The following is a 15,531-nucleotide window of genomic DNA, read 5'->3' as shown; positions in this document are numbered from 1 at the left end:
TTTTATGGTTTGCACTGCATTCTGGTATTTTCTCTCCTATTCTCTTAAACTTTCTCTTTTAACATAGTGGTTAAGACCCTCAATTGGGTCATGACCAATAGTTTGAAAATACGTCTCCAGAAACTGGAGCCTAAGCTAGGTTATGGCTGGTACTGGATAAGGCAGAGTCATCTTGAGAATTCTCAGTATTCTGGGTAGCATTAGCCAAAGTACATTCTCTCTGTGGCTGATTTAAAATGAGATTCTGTGAGTAAACACATTGGAGGAGCTCTAAGTTCATCAACTTAAACAGATTTTTTTACTGAAGGACTTCTCAGAGCATTTAAGAGCAGCAGTGGTTGGCAAACTAGTTACATCAAATCACCTGGGAAACATTTAAAAAAAAATACAGGGGCTGGCCCCGTGGCCGAGTGGTTAAGTTCACGCGCTCTGCTTTGGTAGCCTGGGGTTCGCCGGTTCGGATCCTGGGCGTGGACATGGCACTGCTCGTCAGGCCATGCTGAGGCAGCGTCCTACATAGCACAACTTGAAGGACCTACAACTAGAATATACAACTAGGTACTGGCGAGCTTCGGGGAGAAAGAAAAATAGAAGAAGATTGGCAACGGATGTTAGCTCAGGGCCCATCTTTTGGAAAAAACAGATTATTTTGCCTTAGGCTGCATGCTGAATCAGCATCTCTAGGAGTGGAGTTAGGAGACTGTTAGAAAAGTCCCATAAAGCATGCCCAGGCAGTCCTGGGTGCTGCCAAGGTTGGAGCCGCTGTGCATTGAGACTCTCCTGAAGGGAGGTCGCACACAGCATTCCCATTTACGGCTTCGACATGGGAACCTTCTTTTGAAGATCTCTTGAAACTAGTGATCTCTGAAACATATTTTGGGTAGCGTTTCTGTAAAAGGTGTTCCACTGTTCATTAGAAAGAAGAGGGAGATGTATTCGTTATCCTAAAATCAACTAAAACTGAGCTTCCCCCCAAATTTCATAGCAAGGACCAGTCATCTTCTGCCTTTGGCAATTCTGACACAAATAATGGTGATTAAAAGTTTATTGGAAGCTAACAAGCAAAGTGAAGTTCATGAATTATTTTATAGTTCTATTACCAATGCATTTCTATATCTCTGTGGCTATGTATCTTTTTGTTTGTTTGTTTTTTGCTGAGGAAGATTTGCCCTGACACCCATGCCAATCTTCCTCTATTTTTAGTATGCGGGCTGCCAGCACAGCACGGCTGCTAACAGAGCGGTGTAGGTCCAGGCCTGGGAGCCCAACCCAGGCTGCCTAAGTGGAGCACACTGAACTTAACTGGTAGGCCACCGAGGCTGGTCCTATATATCTTAAATTTCAAGTCCAAATATTGTTATTAATATTAGCCAACATTCACATTGGCCAAACTTCTTGTCTCATAAGATAATGTGAAAGCTAAATATGCCACTGGAAATTCAAAACACGCGATTGTGCATTAACAGGTCGTGTTGATACTCTTGAGGGCAGGAGAACTTATTTTTAGTCAACCAATTACAGTGTTGATCTAGAAGTATAAACAACCCTAATTAATACATTTTCTAATTGTTTAGTCCTTTGTAAATCTACGCGCATGTGTGTCTCGCCACCCAAATGTCCTTTTTCTCCTTCTAAAAGGACGAGGGTGAATGCTAGCGGGCGGCTCTGCATGGCGCCTGGGTTGCCTGCAGCCTCTCCGGTTTGGAGTCAGCACTTTGGGTGAATTTGGTCCATGGGGAAGGGTGGATAATCTTGCAGACTTGTGTTACTGTAACAACTCTGGTTCTAGGAAAACTGCCAGGGGGAAATAGAAATAGCGCCTTATAACATCAGGAAATGTTTCTCTGTTTGGGTGTGGGTCTGGGCATGTGTTTTCTTAAGTTCTGTTATCAAAGATGATTTTTCTGTAAATATGTTTCTTCTGTCTTAGAGATAAAGCTGTGTCTGACATTTGATTTAAAATATTGGGCTCTAAGTTCTGTAGACACTCAGGAGGAGGATAGGGTTTAAAATAAAAATAAAACTCCTCCCTGCTTATTTACAGTTGGTAAGATAACTTGAAAAGAAGCGATTTCCTCTAATCTTTAGACATACTTTGTCTCTTTAGATGCTTCACTGAGTCTGCTTTCTAAATTGGGGGCTGGAGGGAGGTGAGTGTGGGGGTACCATTTGTCAAGCCCTGGCGGTATGTCCACTGCTACTCTCCCTCTGCCCCCATTTAATTCCCGTAATCATATCCCTGGAAGGTGAGTGCTGCTGGATGCATGGCTCACACAGAGAGCGCCGAGGCTGAGAGGCTGTGCCCTTCCCACGATCAGTCAGTCAGTTGCTGTGGCCGAATCCAAACCCTGATCTGTCTGGCGCCAGTGCCTGTGCATTTCTTTCCCTACACCATCCTACCTCCATCTTCTAAAACTCGAAATCATATCTCGTTTGCTGATCTGGAAGATACCAGCCAGCCCAGCCCAGGCTTTCCTGGTATGAGTATACGTAGCATAAACCTTGGCCAGTGAGAGACATAACTTTAGTGCTGCCTTGCGCTTATTGACTCATTTCTGGTTCTTGACGTGCTTGTCTTTATAATTGCTGCGTAACTAAAAAGAAGATGGTGCCATTTTGTGTGTCCTTTAATATGGTAAGTGGCAGCCTTATCTATGTTTTAGAAGTGGATGGGTAGAAATTATATGAAGTGACGTTTCTTACTGTGCGACTTCACGACGCTGTCCTTGGTTTGTGGCTTTTGAATAGTCTTCAGGAGACATACGAAGCAAAAAGGAACGAATTTCTGGGAGAACTTCAGAAGAAAGAGGAAGAGATGAGACAGATGTTTGTTATGAGAGTGAAGGAGAAAGAAGCTGAACTTAAAGAGGCAGAGAAAGAGGTAAGCCATCTGTCCTTCAAGGGAGAGAAACACAGCAAGGTGTTTTATTAGTACTTCACATTGTGTAGGACTCCGTGCTGGTCGGGCACTGTCTGATGGGTGATGGCTGTACATGCCATGTCTGTGCTCATGCTGCCGCCTTCGTAGGCATGCTCCTTGTTCCAGTGCCCCTCTGACTCCCTCTCCCTCCCCGTGCCCGGACCAAACGAACTGCTTCCTAGAAATTCACATGGATTTCTGTTACAACACTCATCCCATTGAGAGAGAGAGACAGAGTGTGCGATGTTTGCCTCTTATAGGAGATGAGGAACTCAAGTGCTTGACCTGTAGCTCAATACAATTCCAAATGAAATTGTCTACATAATTTCCTCATCATCCCCTTTTAATTTATCTTTATAAAGACTACTGAAATTTGGAAGTTATTTAAATAGCTAAGCATTCAATATAGTTTTGCTCCACAGAAAGGAAAGTTGAGCCTTATTTGCTGTTGGCTTTAAGTACCAAATGGATGCTAGGTAAAAATCTAGAATTATCTAGTAAGAATTGTTTCCTCCCTCCCTTCCTCCCTTCCTTCCTCCCAGTTTTCATTTCTGCATTGTGATAATTTTTTAAATTCAATTTGTCAAGGGCCAGAAATTTCTGAACATACTCTTATTCTTTGACTAGCACATATATATATATATCTGTAGTCACTGTGTATGCCCCTAAGGAAATGTATATTGTACATTTTGAAAAAGGACCAGAAGTAAAGAACTACTCTTAGCATTAGGGTGTTTCCTACTAGGAGCATGGCTAATTTTTATTTTCTTCCTGATGTTTTTTACAATGAATATGTACTTTACTATCAGAGAAAGTGTACAAGGATTCTCCTTCGTCCCAGGGGTTTAAGTTTCAAAGGAGTGTAGGGCTCCAAGGGCTGGTCCTCACCGTCTCTGCCTGGCTCTTCCAGGAGCCCGTGTAATTGAAGTGCGTGCAGCAGTGCGGCACACGGTTTGTTTTTGAACAGATCCCAATAACCTTACACCGGTAACCTTCTCATCCCCCTCTCCAAGGCTGTCTTCCTCTTCTTCTCTCCAGCTCCACGAGAAGTTTGACCTCCTAAAGCGGACACACCAAGAAGAGAAGAAGAAAGTGGAAGACAAGAAGAAGGAGCTGGAGGAGGAGGTGAACAATTTCCAGAAGAAGAAAGCAGCAGCTCAGTTACTGCAGTCCCAGGCCCAGCAGTCTGGGGCCCAGCAAACCAAGAAAGACAAGGATAAGAAAAAGTAAGCAGGTGTCGCCCAGGTCCTGGGGCCCTCTCACATTTTATTCTTCTTGCATGTCTCTACTTTTCCCATTTACAGACTGGAAACTGGTCTGTTACCAGAAAGATAAAAGCAAGTATTTTCTCTACAGTGCAGGGAAGATGATAAAGGTTTTTAAAGTATTTCTAAAGGGTACACAAACATTAATTTAAAACTTGACCACACGATCAAGCAGTCGGGACTGGAGTAGCGTGTTGTCTCCGGTAGCATCTTCTGCACCAACACTAGGACTCTCGAGAAGACAGTTTATTTCTCTTCACTTCTCTCTGGAGACAATCCTCATGACTCTTTGATAAAGAGCACCCTAAAGTTACGATTGTTAAAATTATTTTTCTATTCTTTGTTGGTAAGGCTTGGTGAGCCAGTCATTGAAAGTCTTGTTCCCAAAATGAAAGATTTAGAAGAACTGCTAGTGGCCAGTAGTTTTCCTCTAAATTCAACAAGATGATGAATTGTTTTATTGTGAAAATGGGATCAAAATGCCCATGCAGTTAAGATACCCCCACCAACCCTCAGGACACACCTATAATCCACACAAAAAACATTTTTAAACATGGCCTTGATTTAATGTGCCAAAGGGTTAGGTTCTGCTCTTCCGTTGGTCACTTCCTGTTATACTCCAAAAGCAGCTGCCTGAATCCAGTGGGAGATTTGGGCCTTCCTTAAAATTCTCCTCTGACCTGAAGCTCATGGCAAATCACCTGAAGACCAGAGAGGGCGGTTTTATGACAATTGCTGTTGGTTGACAGTCAGCACAGTGGTCAGGAAGATCCCTTTGAGGAAAACCTTTGTGGTGGCCGGATGGTGAACCCACTGATGCCGCCCGCCTTTGTCTGTTGAATGTGTGGTGCTCTTAAGGCAGCAATAAGGCAGCTCAGAACGTATTTCAGGACCCTTGCTCTTCATCCTTAGATGCTAAGGCTCTAGGAAAAACGCTGACAACTAAGCAAATAATAAAAATGTTGGTACTCGAGTAGGCCAAGAATTACATTCTTTAAAACTCCAGCAGGTAAGATTGAGTCTGCACAGTAATTGAGACCTGTCACAGGGGAGTGAGACGATGGTGCTATTCGCCTAGTCTTGGTGAACATGGAGACTCGCCCCTGAGGAATCTTGTTATGTTGCTTGTGGTAGGAATCAAAACGCACTGCTACAGTGACACACAGAGAGAGTTTTAAATTATACTGTACAAACTTTGATTTCCCAAGCTCTGACGCAGCAGAAAATGTGTCAAGAGAGCAAGAAAGCAAGCACGTTTTCCAAGCAATAGAAAGTAATTGGTGTAGGTGAGGTGTGATTTTAATGGGATTGATACAGACCTAAATGATCACAGCACCCTAGGGGCTGAAAATTCAGTTATACTGGATTAATTCTGAGTAACAGCTGCCCAGATTAAAATGCAGTTCAAGAAAGCGCTTTTGCAGCTACACATGTTGGGAGAGCATTGGTCACTAATGGGTACGTTCTCCGTGCAGAGATTCAGAGATTGCGGTGACTCTCCCAGTGAGGACAAAATGAAAGCCATTTGACATCATACCCTGTTGATGGAAACTAACCCAAGACAAGAATAGGTTGTGTGAATGTGTGTTTGTGTCTATATCTATAGGCATGAATGAAACAGAAAAAGCTCCCGATTGACAGCTTAGGAAACCCAAGGTCAAGTTTTTCTTACCCTGAAGTGCTTAAGTGCATGAAGGTACATGTTTGAGAACTCAAAACGTTTATAGAAGACCAGCAATGTTCCAAGGGTATTTCATGTATACTGGATGTGCCTTTCAGCAATAAAAATTCCAAGAGCTGATTGATACTGTGCCTCCAATAAAAAAAGGTCTTTCTAGTAACACACTTCGCAGTGTAGGGAGGTTGTTCCATGCCCTTTTTAACATTTTAGTTTATTTTCTTCCCAGCCTTGGGCCTTAGCAATGTATAATGCTTTTCAAGTTTACGTGAAGTATGTGTGAATTCTATTTTAGCCTTATTTATATATTCTCATTTATTATGAATGGAATTAGACGTAATTTGGTGCACAATAGTCACCAGGTTTTGTGCCTGACCGTGGCACATATTTTTTTGGTAACTTCCTCTAGGTTCTTCCCTTTCCCACACTTTCCCATTTGAACAGTGAAAGTAACTGCCAGTGTTGTACAGTGAAGTGTAAAAGTAAAAAAAAAAAATCACTCTTTTTACTGCCAGTGGAGAGTTTTGGTTAGAGGGGACCACAGAAAGACAGTAACCAGGGTAACCAGAGTAGCACTTTGAAAATACATGGAGACTCTTTGCTCCTCGTGGAGCTGGAGGAGATGCTGGAGTCGCCAAACATGCCACTTAGGAGCTGGCTTCGTTCTAGCAGTTGCTTATTTATTCACATTCTGTGCTTCCACCTCAGAGCTTAACTTAGTTTTTGTAATAGTTTTAAATTCTGTTTTTTCTATTCTAATGTCACGCTCCCTTTTTAACGTAGGTAAGGCTTTATGCTTTTCCTTGACCTGTAGTGGCATGAGAACGTATAACATTTCCTAAGGTTACAAAGTAGAACTAACCCTGGCACTGCCGTTAGCTGGATCCCATCTCCTGCCATCTCTGGCCACCAAGTCACCTTCCTTGTTGGTGGCTACACCACAGGGGTGGGACTGCCGAGGGTAAGTTGTTCAGTGGACAGTGTTCATCTTTTCTGAAAACTTTGCACCATTGCCAGCAGGATGCATCCATCCCAAAAGCAAGTTTGAAAATCCATTTTAAAACTGAACCTGGTATCTGATAACTACAGTCGACACAATCATCCACTCATCTTTTTTAAAAAAAAAAATTAATTTGGTTCTTGCTAAGGAATGCAGTTGCATGTTTTGGACTTGCCTAAAATTAGACTGTGGACCTTGGGTTTGGCACTGCTTTATACCTAAGAGGGGGAAGGCTCCTGGCATTGCTGTAGCTGTAACCATGTAAAGATTGTCTTTTTTTCCTTCCCGAGTAGATTAATAGCATGTCCATCATCCACTATATTCTAATCTCCAAGTTAATTGTTCAAAGACATTTATTGTATATTTATTCTCTGACTCCAGCAGCTCAGAAATGGAAGATGCAGTCCCATTCCATACCGACGTGGTGCCCAAATCTGATAGCTAATGATTTTGTGTTGTTTGAGAAAATGAAAATTGAACAGTAAATCTTTCCACTAGAACATGTAGTGGTTTCAAGAAGTCACTCGTGAATTCTAAATTACATGCAAATGGAAACTAACCACGTGTTCTTTAATTCGGTATTAAAATTTTGCTTTTGCTTGTCATGTAGAACAGCTTACTCAAATTTTTGGTTTTAATTTCAGTCAATTCCATAATCATTGCATGAGCATTTACCATCACCGAATGCTGGTGCTGGCGCTCCTAATTTTCCTTTCTTTTTTATTTATTATTATTTCTAACTTTTTTGTTTTGTTTTTTAACTTGCAGTGCAAGCTTCACATAAAGCCTGGCAAGCCAAGGATGGTCCGCATTCACCTGCTTTTGCAGTAATATTGTATCTCTGCCATATGTGTCCTTTTGTTTTATTTTTATTTTTTTTTACCCTTCCCAGACACCAATAACTATTAACTCATTTTGCTGAATATTGTTGGGTGGTGGGAAATCCTAGAACAAGGGAATAACAGCAAAATCTCTGTGCAGCTGGACTTTGTTTCTGGAAAGGAAATGATTTGCCTTTCATGCCTGTTGAGAGCGGCGGCAGGAAGCATGCCTGTGACTTGTGTGTTGCTTTGGACGGAGGGAAGGAGGGTAAATTGCCACATGTACGCCTGACAGGAAACTCACCACCTCAGCAGCTCAACTGTAAACCTGAGTAGCCAGGCCAACAACTTGCTTTTCTCCATCATTCATCTCCATGACGGCAAAAACTCTGAACTCACTCTCTCTCTTCCCCACACCAGCTCCAGACCAGGGTAGCTTTGTCCATAGGCAGAAGCGGGGTAAGCTTTATGTGGCTTCTATGGATTTTTCATTCTTATATATAACATTATTTGGCCTGGGTTGTAGGTCTGTTCAGACTGACTTTCTCCTCTCATGGCTTTAAAAATGTGTCTGAACCCTTGTCTCTCAAATCCTGGCCAAGTGGGACTGTAATAAGAACACTGTGATTATGTTCACTTTTATTCGTGCGACAAGGATGATGGCCTTTCCACGACGTACTTACTACTTATGATAAGCAGTCTTTCATAAGCACACCTAAATTTGCTCTCTGTGGACTGAGGGGGAGGGCCCAATGACTGCTTCTATGATATTAGTACTTCTAATAACATTTTTCAATAATCATGAGAAGAAATTTTTCAGAAATACTTCAACTAGAAATTTTGTAATAAACTGTGTATCACCTGTAGCACAAATTTGAGGGGACCTTGGCAATTTAAGGTAGAAATAGGAAGGAACATAACACAAACCCGTGAGTCAAGAAAGGAGAAATTCAGCTTCACGTTCAGCGTCCTTGCATAATCTCCTTTCCATATTTGGCAAGAAAGGGAAGAAGAAATAGAACAGCTGGTTTTCCAAACGCAGTTGTCTTGAAGGAATTCCCCCACTTTTCCCTCACCACGACTGGCTCCACCTGCCTTCGTGTCCAAGGCCCATCGCCCCCTCAACGAGGATTAGCACTAACCCATATCCCAGGACACAGATGCCAATTTGTAGAGAAAAGAGCATATTTAATCTCTTCTCTGTACTATTTCTTTTTGAGCTTATCCTTTCATCATCTTGATTTTTTTCCCTCTACTAAGAAGATTCCCCCCGCCCCCCGACTTTCTCTCTAACTCTGTTGTCTCCTGTTTCTTAAAAGAATACATTTCTCTTGAACCCAGTACTTCCCCTTTTCATTTTCCTTCTGGCCTTCACTAGTCTTACATTAATAGGACAGGAGACAGTGTACCTCCCTGGACGTACGCATACACACACACACCCTTTTTTTTTTTAATTAGTAAGTCTCTGGTTGATTCCAATAAAGATTTTTGTTTTTCTTCTCTTATTCCTCAACCATATTCTTAGGGGAAAGAAGCAATGGTCTTCCGTGAACTGATTTAGGCTTAATGAGACAAAGTTAAGAAATCACTTTCATTGAAGCCCATACTAAGCTGGGATAGAAACTGCAAGCTAGAAGCAGTAGTAGTGGTATAAAGACAGGTTTAGGAGCTACTGGACCAGTGATTTTGTTTTTTTAGTGATTGTAGTCTGAAGCTAGTTATGGAGCAGCCAAGTACTAGATGGCATGCTGATTCTAACCATGGGCTGAATTTGCTCATACGCTGTGCACCAGACAAAAAGCTTGAATACTTGTGTTGTCTGCTTGTTCCAACCATTGCTTGTGTGAGCATTTTTGTGCCTTGTAACAGAAAATACACTTGTAAATTCTAAAAATATATTGCTTTAAAATTACCATTTTTAATGCATCACTAAAGCCTTTTTAAACTGAGCCTAGCCATGGAAGGCATTCAGCTGACTTTTTGATTCCAAGATTATTGATTGACTGATTTTTTTTTTTTTCCTTCCCATTAAAAATTTTTCACAGCAAAATAAATCATACGGAGAGTCAGGGAATAAAGAGTCAAAAGAAACATATAGAAGCTTTTTTTTTTAATGCGTTGCTTCTGAACTTTTTTCTGCCCCTGGCCCTGTTTGGTTTGTTATTGCTGCCCTTCTCTTCTTTCTGTATCTGTGCCTTTTTTCACAGTAGTCCTTGGCTCTGCACGGAATAAATGATACCCTCAAATCTAATTGGATGTGCTTTCGCCTTTGCATGTAAGTACGGTAGTAAGAAACCTTTGAGATCTTTCTGACTTTTTAAGATTAGGGAAGCAAATGGGATAGATGGATTTTTTTTTTTTTTTTCCTTTTTTGGAGGGGGGTAGTAGGGAGGTAATGATTTGAGTAGTCTTTGTTTAAAAAAATAACTAAACATATTTTAATTGGCCACGTTTGTCTTTTTCACGAGAAACACATAGATTCAACTTCTCTTTGATATCAATATAGAAGTAAGAAATTACTAATCCCAGGCTTTCTACACAGCATCGTGGGCATCATCGGATATTACAGAGGGTCCTTGGTTCTGACTTTGTAAATAAAGCTAGAATGAGAAACCTTCCACTGGAGAAAATCAAGAGGAAAATATTTTTTATGCTAGGCTGCCTTTATGACTGCCTAATTTTTTGGTGATCTTGGTTTAACGGTCTCTCCCTTGTGCTAACTGCTGGCAGCGATCACCTTTTTTTGCCAGACAGCTCTAGCTGGCCTCTCCCTACATCTTTTGTTCAACCATAATGACCATCTTTTTACTGCTTCTGGACTTTAGATACCCATAACAGTTGTATATGTGGTGAGATGTGACGGAGAAACATTTATGAGAATTTTTGGCAGTTCAGAGACTGTTTTCCCAGGTTAGGCTCTATTAATTGGTCAAGGTTTTGTCCAGAAAGGGCATCTCAACCAGGGGAACATTTAAAATGACACTGGGCACAAGTTACTTATTATCTTCCCTCTCTGCTTTGTAAATCTCACCAGCAATAACACTTAGTCTTTCTATCTTGTGCACCTCAAAGTAATAGACTTGGTTTCCTCACCTTCTTGACATATCCCTAAGTGTTTCACATACAAACTGTTGAAGTAGGTTTTTCAGCTATTCAACCCATGTCATACTGTCTCTGTGTGGTCCTACCAAAACTGTCCATTCAGATCCCTTTGCTTTGCCATTTGCAAGTGTCTGAAATTGTCAAGTCTCAGCTTCCAGAAGTCTTGGTTCCATTGACAGGATACATATGTGATGACTCCTTAGTAGAAATTATGACCTACAATGTCTAGACTGTATGTAGGTATGAAGGGAATTTTTTAAATAAAGTGAAAACTAAGCTGTGAACAGCATTAGAACTTTGTCTATTTCTTAATTTTAAAATATGCTGATATGCCTTAAACTGTAGTTGTAGATCATTGTCATTTTGCTGTTTGAAAATAACCAGTGTGTTTCTAAACTGTTATGTAATCTACTTTCAGTGTTAATGCAGAATTGTCATATATGTAAGCTGCATGTTAGACACTTGTCTTTTTTTAAAAACTAAAATAATTGTATTGATGTGAAGCATATCATTTTTTCAAGTATGAAAGTAATCACTTAGCAAGAAACCTACTTGGTAATTTGGTGTCTGTTAAGGTAGGAGAGTGGTGGACAGGTAATCTATGCATATATCACTAGTGCCAAGACATAAATTGGGGGAAAATATATTTTTACCCAAACATCGTGTGCCCTTTTGTGAGTTCTTTTTAGTCACTGTTTGAAATGCATATGTACACATGCTTACTATATTGGATAAAAGAAATGGATGAAAGAGTCCCATGCTTTCCTGCCTTGTCTGGTGGACTTCAAATGCTACCATCTGGGCAGCACCAACTTCTCCAAGATACTTGCCATGTGGTATCCTGTACTTCACATACCATCTCTGCCACCATTTCTCCCCCATTCCCGTCCCCTTCTGCCCTAATTAGTGTCCCTTGGCACCCCACTGTCCCTCTGCCCAGCTGAGGCATCCTCTTTTTCCCCAGCCTCTGGTGCCAACACTGCTGCTGCTGCATCTGCCCCCCCCCCACCCCCACCCTGTGCTCAAGGAGTCATCCTTTTAACTGACACACTGCTCTTCTTTCAGTTTGTTGTAGAGATGCTCCTGGTTTTTTTTTTTTTTTAAGACTTTAAGAATCAAATTTGAATCTGAACCTTTCTTTTTTCTCTTCTGTAGCTTCTTCTTTATGTAACCATCCTGTTGACAAGCCCTACTCTCTCCTAATGGACATAGAGCATTAGAAGAGCAGGAGCTGTCTGTTCACACGTGTTGGGGAAGAGTTACCTCATTTCCACCATCGCCTTCTATTCTTTTAAAGTCTGGGTCAAATATTGCACTGCTGTTTGTATTTGTCGATGTCTGTTTACAAACCACTGCCCATAGTGGTTACTAAAGTGACTTATCACTACCAAAACCAGTAATACTTAATATTACTACTTAAAAGGAAATTGAGTGAAACAGAGAACTTGGGCCAAGACCCGAGGTAGCCATATGTTGGGATCCTCTTGCTTAGCTGTCATGTTCTTGAAGCTGCTGATCCAAGAACTCACGGACTGAAGAGAGTATATACCCTAATCTGAGGTGGCTGCCACCTCGAGGGTCCACAAACTTGATCTCATGTTAACTCCAGACCTCTCTGTCCCATGAGCGACATTCTCAACAAGCCCATCAGGACCCTCAACCATCAATCAGGTCATAAGATCTGGGCAACATTTTCCTTCCTTTTGTTACTTTTGTGGGTTGTTTTGAGTTTGGGGTTCTTTTTTTTAAACATTTGATATTGCATGAACAGAGATGGCTGCAGTTTTTATTTGGAGTGTTCTATTGATACAATGTTTTTATTTTTCAGCTGACCATCTGCCTCTTGAGAGAGAGAGAAGTGGGCATCCTTCCTTTAAATTCAGGAACCATTGTTGTTTTTATTTGACTCTTTTTCTGTTACCTGCATCCCTGATATAAGTTGTTTTGGATTTGGGATTCTGTTTTGGAAAAAAAAAAAAAAAATCCAGTTAGCCAGTTCTGTATTATGTATTGGTTATTTAAATTTAGTTTTGGTATCAAAATTCTGCCAGTTTTAAGCTCAAAGGGAAATTTAAGTGAAGTTTAAGTCACCAAATTCTATTTCAGATGCTCTCCTCATCTCAGATACAACCAAAAACATCCCTTTGCTGTCACTGGGGTTTTGACCTACAAGTCTTACTCATGTTTAAAATGTGCCAGTGGTTGGGTAGATGACTTTTCTGCCTTTGGGACTCAATATTTAAAGGCAATATAACTTTCTGACCCATCCCTGGATTTTTATTTATTGTGAAACTCTGCTTTACCTTGTTTCCAGAGTTTGTGTGTCCTGGACCATGGGAAACGAACCCTGAATAAGTACATATCCTGTCCCAGACAACAGCGTTATTAACAATGGTTCTAATTCACATTGTCTTCTCAGCCTTCCCAGGTGGCTTTCTCCACTATGTCTGCAAAAAAAATCTGCTGGAAATCACTTAAAATAGACCCACATACAGACACACATGCTTCTGCCAGCCGAATCTGTGATTTCTAATGCTCACCTGTTTGTGATGGGCTAGATTACTTTATTAGCAGTAACCTCTTAGGGCCAGCTTTCATAGTCAAGGGACAATTTTCAAATTCATTTCTATTTTAAAGCATGAACATGCATTTTAAGTTAACTTTTAATTTCATTACTTGTCTATAGTCTACATATTTCCATCATTTTCCAGCCCCCATAGTAGGTAAGATCATGAAAACACTATTGATGACATAAGTTGCATTTGGTGAAGATCCTTAGCAGTGTTCACTTCTATATCAAGAATGGTAACATATGCTTCTGTTGAATGGTGAAATGATGAAGCAATAGTCTCTGCCTCTTGAATCATTTGATTCTTGGAAAGAGGTGGTTTAGAGCAATTGAATGAGCATGCTGACAAGAGGCTGTCTTTACCTAGAAAGACACTATTACTCAATGCAATAAAGTCGGATTCATCTGAGCCACTAAATTATCAAAATACAAGAGTTAAGAGCCATCCCTTCCATACTACACTATAATCTGTAAGGAAAGAAATCTGCCAGTGATGTGGCCAGTGTTTGGGGGTGGGAGGTTGGGGGGAGGGGACCAACTCCTTAACTGATGCCAGAGCATGGCATATCAGTTTTGTAAGTTAAACACAAGCATCCTGTCGTGTGAAACCACTGTAATCACTACGGACAATAATTGGATTTACTTTTAAACTCTTTAACATTTTAATACCAACTTTAACTACCCTATCACTCATTTTAAAAACAAATTTTGCATCAAGTTGTAAAGACATTTTTTGTGCGATATTCAAACATCGAATTAGGCAGTATTTTTTTAAGTAGGGCAATGTGTAGTCTATTATTGCTATTCCCTTTTTTCCCCCCTTTTAATCCTCAGGTTACAGGACATGTAATAGTAATCATCTTAATGGGAAGGGGTAGAGGAACAGACTATTCTAAGTAGGTTGGCCTCTGTTCAGTTACCCAGGGAAAGCTGAACACAGACACCACTGGTCAAGTGCGCTGCCATCTCTCCATTGACTTGGCATTTTACTTCAGGTGGTTCCTTTCCTCAAATATTGGTAAAACTGGTAGGTTCTCAGGTTTTCCTGGCTGACCAACTAAGAAAGAGATATGAAACCACCCCGCGGCTAATTGTCATCAATAATAAAAGTTATTTGCTTATCCCTAGCTACATTGTGGAAAAGCAAGGACAATTGAGCCATCTGAACCTATTTCCATTGGTAATAGGCTTTCTCATTCAATCTTTAAAAACATTACTTGATTTCAGATACAGATTCTGCCTTATTGCTACAAGTTTAGTCTAGCCTAGGTGGTCTACTTGAGATTGGCACAGCACAAGTATAAAGGAGAGATCCCATCTTCAGAATCAGTAGGCACTGAGCTGGGACAGATAAAAACTAGGTCATCTTCCCAATATGCTTAACCAAACTTTTTTTCCCAATGGTACCTATCAAATTAAACTTCCTTCTTAGTTATTTTAGTTATGTTTTCTGCCTATCATTGGCCCAGCTTATGGGTAAACCATTCTGGGTATCTGAAAAACTAAGTACATAATTTTCACTGTATTTAAATGACGTTTCCACACAAAACCTTTTGCTTTGCAGGTGACTGTCATCTTTGCCCTGGAGACTGACAGTGAGGGCAATGTGGCTCACTTTGAAGATCCTTGTACTTGAAATCTTAAAACCATGGTATTTAGTCCTTGTGAGTGACACCATCTGGCTTTCAGAGCAATATCTAGCAAGCACCTGGCACCCCCAGGGCCGGTGAAGGGACTGAATGTTAATTTGAAGAGACTAATTGTGAGCCTAGGTATCCACTCACCTCCCTTTCCAACCTTCCTACTGACAAGTAGCTGTATATAAATGAGATCTTTTGGTTGATAAGATGTCACATCTGCCTCAAATCAGCTACCTGGAGTGCTGCAAGTTGAATGGCATTTTGGTCTGCTGTGGAAACTTACCTTTCAAAATTATGCCCTCTAGATTAGAAGAGGCAGGCACTATTATAACAAGGTTGGTCTCTGTCCCACACACACAAAAAATGTGTGTACAGGCGGACAGTGTGGAATAACAATTCTACAAAGAGCTCAGCTTAATCATGCAGTCTCTGCGCAATGCTTCTCGAACTCTGAAGAGCTGCCATTCTAGCTCTCCTCGCCCTTTCTTCACATCCATCCATCCATCCAATTTCCTCACCTGCTTCCTCTCTCCCTC

General features: G+C 40.9%; 1 protein-coding gene across 9 annotated transcripts in view; it reads left to right on the top strand.

Moving 5' to 3' along the window:
* SEPTIN11 (septin 11) overlaps positions 1-12,789 on the top strand; it is a 125,314-nt gene extending 112,525 nt beyond the window's left edge. The window contains exons 9-12 of one of the 9 annotated variants that reach the window (XM_044766183.2): positions 2,749-2,881; positions 3,959-4,146; positions 9,895-9,959; positions 12,615-12,789. In XM_044766183.2, the coding sequence (XP_044622118.2) occupies positions 2,749-2,881; positions 3,959-4,146; positions 9,895-9,916 (343 nt within the window). In that variant the 3' untranslated portion in view covers positions 9,917-9,959; positions 12,615-12,789. Of the gene's footprint in view, positions 1-2,748; positions 2,882-3,958; positions 4,147-7,631; positions 11,447-11,941 lie in introns of those variants that run through there. The other 8 variants (XM_044766184.2, XM_014865547.3, XM_014865541.3 and 5 more) reach the window with 8 other exon arrangements.
* The last annotated feature ends 2,742 nt before the right edge of the window (positions 12,790-15,531 follow it).

The sequence above is a fragment of the Equus asinus genome, chromosome 3, assembly GCF_041296235.1.
Source record: "Equus asinus isolate D_3611 breed Donkey chromosome 3, EquAss-T2T_v2, whole genome shotgun sequence".
Taxonomy (NCBI): domain Eukaryota; kingdom Metazoa; phylum Chordata; class Mammalia; order Perissodactyla; family Equidae; genus Equus; species Equus asinus.
The sequence above is the reverse complement of the archived record's forward strand: the minus strand, read 5'-3'. Positions and strand labels throughout refer to the sequence as shown.